Source organism: Pteropus medius, unplaced genomic scaffold (genome assembly GCF_902729225.1).
Source record: "Pteropus medius unplaced genomic scaffold, Ma_sr-lr_union100, whole genome shotgun sequence".
NCBI lineage: Eukaryota > Metazoa > Chordata > Mammalia > Chiroptera > Pteropodidae > Pteropus > Pteropus medius.
In genome coordinates this window covers 6,682-14,499 of record NW_024349105.1, presented here as the reverse complement: position 1 = coordinate 14,499, position 7,818 = coordinate 6,682, and the positions used below count along the sequence as shown (strand labels likewise).

The 7,818-nt window shown below is 50.6% G+C and overlaps 1 gene segment (V, D, J or C); it reads right to left on the bottom strand.

Annotated features, from left to right (window-relative positions):
• Nucleotides 1-7,094: 7,094 nt before the first annotated feature.
• Nucleotides 7,095-7,818, bottom strand: LOC120616867 (immunoglobulin lambda variable 1-40-like). The segment is given in 2 exon segments: nt 7,095-7,564; nt 7,677-7,818. Coding segments are annotated over 2 exon segments (516 nt in total).

The following is a 7,818-nucleotide window of genomic DNA, read 5'->3' as shown; positions in this document are numbered from 1 at the left end:
TTTATTCACTTTGTTTATTTCATTTAATATACTTCTCATCTCGGATAATGTGTTCTCCATTTTGGACTGGTTCCCTTTTATAATTTCCACTTCCATTTTTTGTTTTTTATCTCTTTGTTGGAGTTCTCACTGAATTTATCTACACTTCCCAAAAGTTCATTGAGCATCTTAATAACTAGTGTTCTGAGCTCTGCATCTGGTAGATTACTTGACTCCATTATATCTGGATCTCTGTTCTGTTCTCTCATATGGTTTCTGCTTCTTTCTCTTCCCATTTTGGCTGCCTTTATGTGTCTATTTCTATGTACAAAGCAAAGCTCCTAAGTCTCCTGGTCTTATTAGTGTGAATTTGTGAAGCAGGTGTCTGTCCAGTGGCACAGTCCTGAGAGGCATTAAGCTGCAGGCCAAATTTATCCCAAGGCTCTGCCCCTCGGAGGCCACCTATTAAGTGTGAGTCTAGGCACTGCTCAGCAAGGAACACCTGACTCACTGAGGATACACTTGGATGTGGCTTGGGTGGAGTCATGAGTTCGGGGAGGCGGGAATTCAGGGAATCCTCTGGGAGAAGCGACATCTATTATCCAGTTTGATGACATCTCCGCTATGGCGGCGCTGTTTCCGTGCACTGGAGTGAGGGGCACACTCAACAGGGAACAATGGATACCGCCGGCACTTCTGTACGGAGCAAGTCTCGCCTTGGCCTTCACTCTGTCAATGTCTCCTTGTACGTCCCTGGTGCCCCCTGTGCACAGCCTAATTGGCACTGGTCCATCACTGTGAAAATCCACTTTCCTACCTCATTCTTCATTGCATGGACATTTTAACCTGATGACTTTACAGGCAGTTTTTCATTCAGTTTGGGAAAATTTTTTTTACCATAACTACATCGTGTATGTCAACCCACAAACTACTAAGATGTAATCAATTTTATTTCATTGTTTAACAATGTTTGTAATTTCTAGTGTTTAAGTTTTATATTTTCTTAGATTCATCTCTAATATTTCATATTGATATTGTTGTAAATGGTATTATTTTTTAATTTTTTATAATTCACTCGTAGTATATAGAATAAATTTCATTTCCGCTTGACGGTGGTATCATGGAATTAATTTGAAGCACTCATGCCAGAAGCAAATCTTAGTCACTCCTGGATCCTGAGCTGGGCAAGACCAGAATCAATCTGATTTGAGATCCTCAGCTGTGTCTACCAGGAGATATTTATCTCTGAGTCAGGAATTTTTGCCTGTGAAAACATGAACACTGTGAGAATACATGGACAACAAATCGATCTAAAATTTGAACTGAAGACAAGGATGTGACATTGTCAGGACTACTGGTCCAAGGAAAGCAGGTGCTGCATGACGATCTGACAACACAAGTCACCACGGAGCTGGACTTGGTCACAGACAACAGCAGGGGTGACTGAAACAGGCCTGGAGAGCACAGAGGTTTTTGTCTCACTTCCTTCTGGGACTGGATCACTGTGTCAGTCTTAGAGTTGCCATCCCATATGTCACAGTAATAGTCAGGCTCATCCTCAGGCTGGAGCCCGGAGATGAGCAGAAGCCCTGCGTTGGCCGAGGCATCACTGGATCCAGAGAATGGGCTGGGGACCCCGGAGCCCTGGTGCTTATTGGAGTCGGTGTAGAAGTTCAAGAGATACCAGGGAGGGCTCCCTGGCTTCTGCTGGTGCCAGTTAATGTAATGGCCGCCAAAACTGAAGCCACTGCTCAGGATGCAGGTGAGTCGGGCTGATGCTCCCGTAGATGTAGAGAGAGTGGGTGGCTGAGTCAGCACAGGCTGGGAGAAGGAACCTGCAAACACAATCATGTCAGAGTGAACAGAAAGGGTCAGTGTGCAGCTGTCCTGGGTCTCTAGGTCCTGTCCCTACCTGTGCAATGAGACAGGAGCACAAGGAGGACTGGGGTCCAGGCCATGGTGCACTCAGCCACTTCCTAGGCCACAGGTCTGGTTCTAGGCTGCCCAGGCCTCTCTTATCCCCTCCCAGATGGCCTCACAAAGGAGAAGCTGCTCATACAAATGTGTCCGCACACCCTCCCCTTCTCCAGGTGCTCTGACAGGGTCTGGGGCCCCTTGCAGAGGCAGGCAGTTGATGCACTGGTTTCTGCCATGCGTGGTGCTGGGAGGAAGTGCTGCTGGGAACACACACAGGCCTATATGTAAGGGATAACGCCAGGCCAAGAAGGGACACGACAGTCAATTCTCCACAGGAAGCAAAGGGTCTTCCTCTCAGTGGAGCATTGCCCAACTGGGAGCATCTATCCTGCAGAGACTCTCAAAGAGGGTATCACACCGCCCCCTGCTGGTACTTAGGAGAACCTCTGCTCTTTCATGCCACTCCAAGGTCTCACCTTCACCTGTTTACTAAGTCCTTTTTTTCCCTCCTACCGTCAGCCCTGCAGGGGAAGATGCAGGTGGGGTTGTGGTGTGACCGTCATTGATTCAAGCTTCCCCTGTGGGTGCCAGTCCAGAGGGAAGTTCGTGTGAATTCTGAGCCTAGAGTGGGTGGGAACCACCGTGGGTCTGAGGACACAACGCAGGGAACAGAGAGCAGAGTGGCTCTGTCCCCATGGTGGGCTCAGAGGGGACTCTTGCTCTGGAAGCTGAGTGTGAACAAGAGACACCAAGGGAAATACACCCTCCCAGAGGAGGACGTGGAAGGTGCAGAATGTGGATGTTCCAGAGCAGGGAGGGGGATGGGTGCTGAGCAAGGCCTAGGCTTCCACGAGGCGCCACTGTGGGACAAGCCTGTGACCGTGCCCCCGTGTGCTGGGAGAGTTTGTCCCATCTGTGCCTGTCATCAGTGCTGCACCTTAGAGATTATGCTCTGCAGGAATTTCTAGGACAGATCTTAGGACAGAACTTGACAGGAGTGCTTGATGGCTCATGTCCTGCCTTTTACCAGGACCACCAGGACACTTATTACCATGACAAAGATCTGAGGAACCAAGAGATTGGCATGGAGCACCACGGGGGAAAGCGGTGTAGGAGTCACAGTCACAGTCACGGCCGGATGGGACATAAGGCCCTCCTTCCATCCCGCGTCACCATTGCCCAGCCCTGGGGTCTAAGCCTGAGGGAAAACAGAGCTCGGATTCACAAGCCAGCTCTTGGGGCACACGGGAAGGCTGCCGTTAATAGTATGGCCAAGGCGGTGGCCTTGCATGTACCTGGGTGGGAAATGGCAGGATAAGGCAAACCAAGGTAACAGGGAGACGTCCTCAGGAGGTGCACACCTCCTCCCTGTACCCCAAGGGTTAGGAGGCACAGAGTACTCCAGGTGCCTCTCCCCACCTCATAATGTAATAACTTTGTATTTTCGGGTGGGAGATTCACGATAACATTAAAGCGAACAGCAAATGAAATTAGATGTGCAAGTTGTCAAAACAAAATTGTGATTCTTCATGTTCTGGCAGAATGAAATATTACAGTTTTCTACCCATCATGACAGAAAACAAAGACAAAAATAATCTGCAAAATCTAAAAAGAAAGAACTTGGTCGAGACCTAGCAAGGTGTCGTTTCAGGTGGCTGGAGGAATTTGACAGCAAAGGGCACAGGGAAGGTGTGGAATGGCATGTGCCCTGAGGTGGGACACAGGGAGTTAACCTACTGACCCCAGGCAGGGGGAGAGGGTGGGACAGTCTGGAGAGGGTGGATTGAGGTTGAGTCAGGGAGAGGTGGGGATGCCCCTGACACAGGCGAGGTCAGGTGGGGAGAGGTGTGATGGCTGTGTGATGGATTTGTGCTACATTTGTCACATTGAAGTCCTGGATAAAAGTATAGAGACTTGTGAGAAAAATGCGGAGACAATCGGGGAATGATTTGCCTCCTCTATGGAAGAATGCAGGTGTTAAAAGTAACCACTTGCCTGGGGACTTAGGATGCCTCATTCATTCATTTCATTCATTACTACATTTTCTCTGCTTAGAGGTAAGTGAGCGACGGCTCACATAGATAACGAAGCAATGACGGACACTGGGAATATGAGGGAGGGGCCAGACAGGCCCTGGATCTTCCCACGGGCGCTCTCTCCCTGGCAGGAGGCCCCGCATCTCTCAGGCTGAGGGCAGAGCCAGGAGCATGGGCACAGCTGACTCTCTCCCAGGTTCAGGCCCTATCCTGGCCCAGTACCATGTGGCCTGGGTGACAAGGGACATGTCTTCAGTGGTAACTATTTACTGAGTACCCCCTGGTTTTGGGTACGGCGCTTGGCTGGGGAATCCAGGCTGAGCTAGACGACCTCATCCCGGCCTCATGGAGCTGACCCTGAAGAAGTAGCATAAGGGTGGGAGGTGAACAGGCCTCACCTGCAGCACCGGATGCTGGGACACCAGAGAGGCCACAGTCGCCCTTTATCCGGGTTCTGGGAGGGGATCACGGGGGAGCAGGAATCAGAGACAACATGAGAGTAGAGGGGACCCGGGCCTGACACAAATGTCTCTAGGGTTTAGGCGAAGTCCACAAAGTGATACAAACAGAGGAAGACAGAGGTGAATCACGTGACCCAGGAGGAGCAGACGACCAGCAACAATAGGATTAAAATTCAGAACAACCAGAGTCTGGCCAGGCAAGCGACTCTGGATCTAAGAAGATGCGCTTTGGTTTGTGGGGTCGCTGAGCTCGCTGACTGGTTGAGCGTGATCCACTGAAGCTTCTGGAAAGGGAGACGGGGAGGAGCCGTGTGTCAGAGCGTGAGAGGTGAAGAGAAGCGAGAAGGTGACAGAGGGACAGCAGAGTCCCCTTAGCAAAGGTCGGAGGGGAAGAGTGAGATGGAGAAAGTCCACAGTCTAGACGTCCTTCTCCGAGTGTGTCAAGAAGTGAAATGAACTCAATTTGTAGTTTTTGTAACAGGAGAAGATATATCCCAAATTTATAATTTTATTACCTCTTAAAACATTAATCATTTTATCTCTAAGAAACACAATTTGCATCATTGGTCATTTCTTCATGGAAAAAAATTCTTTTATTAAAAAAAAAATTCTCTTAAATTCTTTACCATCTCACTGTTCTCTTCAATAAATATGAGTTGAACAAAACATAGGACACATGTTCACGCTTTATTTGTATGAGAGCCATGTGTGTAACGTTTCAAAATTATTCTCTGACACTCTGGAGATGAGTAGCTGATCTAAGTGGATTCTTTAATCTAATCTACTTATATATTGTGACCCAGGGCTGTCCTTAAGTGCAGTGATTAATTTTTTGGGTCCTGGAGTGATTCCCAAGATGCCTAAAACTTTTCTGTGCACGCCCTGTATTTTTCTAGAAATTTACCCCGCACACACACACACTTTTGTGTCAATGGGCTGAAGACGATGTTTGGGCTGGAAACTGATGGATGGACAGGAGATGAGACCGGAAGGGATAGGGTGCAATCTGGGAAGGTAAATGACCCTTGGCCTGAGGACATAGCATGATATTATGGACACACAGTCAATATTACAGGACAGTGATGAGGACATTCCAAGGTGGGGGAAATCAGGAGAATTTTATTCTTATATTGTAATTGAATTTATGTCCTGCAGAGGCAGAGTCACAGAAGAATCAGAAGCAGGCTGAGTCTCATCCTGCTCCTGTGACCATGACCCTGCGAGGTGGTGACTCTCAGACATGACCCAGAGGTGACCGCGGAGGCAGGTTCTCGGTTTTGGGGGAAAAGTCGCCCCCAGATGAAGGGTGTGGACAGCGCAGAGTTTCGAGTGCTGGCCCCTGAGTCTGGTCATCATTTGACAGAGTGACTGGTGGAGAAGGTCTCAGGGGTGGCGTGGAGTTGGCCACCAATGAGGGTTCTTGAACCTTCTCTAACTTCCTTCTACCTCTGGGAAGTGAGGCCATCTTTCTGCCTCTCCTGGGACTACCTGAATTTCAGATCGATACCCCGTGGATGTGGCTGAGCGTGTCTTGGCCTGGAATTGATCTATTGCAGGAATATCAGAATGGTCAGCGAGCGAGCTGCAGCTCTATGAGACAGGGACAGCCTAGCCTGTGTCCCTGCCCAGACCCCAGTGTCCACAGTGTCCCAACCTGAACTAACGATGAGGGGGAGGGGAAGTGTGATGTGTGTGGTGGGGATGTATTTGCTGAAAGTTCCATCATGTTTTAAATTCACTTTGGACCCCAAATCTCCCAGCCTATGGTTAGTCTGTACTGACCCCAGTTCCAGCCGGACAGGGGCTGTGTAACCTAAACAATCAGACAATCTCCTCCCTGGTCACCATGATGGTGTCAAGGAGATGCTGAGTGATCGGTCCAGCCATCCTGAAGACCGGGGTTCCTGGCCAATGTGTCGGGGGACAAGCTTCTATCTTTCCGAGGGGTTTGTTGTGTGCATGTGATGCCTGGGACCACAGAGACATTTTGTACCCAGGTGGGGAATCAGCCTGAGGACACAATATTTTGGCTCATTTGTCCCGTTTCTTTTCCCAGGCAGTGTCTGCTCCCCGAGCGCAGGGAGCCTCCTGTCTTGTCCGCACTGTATCCCAAGCTCCTAGACCCAAAGTCAGGCACATAGTAGGTGCTCAGTACATGGTGTGGATGCACATCATCTGCAAAGAGACTCTCCTGAGTCAGACACAGTTGAATCTGAGTCCCTGGCCCTGTCCTGACCCCGTGATGTGGACTGAACTGCGTTCCCTCCAAATCCCATGTGGAAACCGTCACCCCGCAGATGACAGTCTCTGAAGACCAGGCCTTGAGGAAGTAACTAAGGTAAAGGAGCTCATGCGGGTGGTGCCCAATCAGAAGGGCCGGTGTCTATATGAGAAGAGGAGGAGAAACCAGGGCTGAGCGCACACAGAGAGAAGGCCGTGTGAGGACTCGGGGACAATGCAGCCGTCTGCCGGCCAAGGAGCGAGGCCTCGGGAGAGACCCACCTGCCCACACCTCTGCCTTGGACTTCCAGAATCCAGAACTGTGGGAACATACGTTTCTGTTAGTTAAGGTTCCCGTATGTGTTTTGTGCTATGACAGCCCCGGCTCCAAAACATCTCTCATGGACTCTGTGCCCAGGTCCCACTGCCCCACATCCAGGAACTTCAGGTCAATTAAGAAAATCACATAATGCGGACAGATTTAGCAGACAGGTGTTCTGGCGTGGGTTTCAGACCCCAGATTTTCCAAACAGAAAAAAGAACGTGCTTTCTTGTAAGAAGAGTAGGGCTGCACAGGGAAGCCCCATTGCAGGGGGTCAGCAGGTTTTTGTCTCACTTCCCCATGGGCCTGGAGCACTGTGTGAGCACTGAGACTGCTGTCATATGTCTGGCAGTAATAATCGGCCTCGTCCTCAGCCTGGAGCCCACTGATGGTCAGGGAGGCTGAGTTGCCAGATCTGGAGCCAGAGAATCGGTCGGGGACCCCCGAAGGTCGACTGCTAGCACCATAGATGAGGGTTTTGGGGGCTGTTTCCGGGAGCTGTTGGTACCACTGCACATAATTGCCACGCCCAATGTTGGAGCTGCTTCCAGTGCAGGAGATGGTGACACTCTGTCCCGGGGCCCCAGACACTGCGGACGGCTGGGTCAGCACAGACTGGGCCCAGGAGCCTGGAAGAGGGAGAGACACAGAGATGGTGATGCTGGGGCTAGAGGCAAGGGGAGGAAGCAGAGCCCCATGTGGCCTCCCAGGGCCCGTTTCCCTGTCCCTGTATCCAGTCACCTGTGTAGTGAGCGAGGAGGGTGAGGAGGAGAGGGGACCAGGCCATGGTGGAGATGATCACTGAGTCCTGCCCTCTGTGTCCCCACAGCTGAAGCAGAGCTTCCCCCAAGTCTCTCCCTCCCCTCTTCAAGCTCTGGCAGAA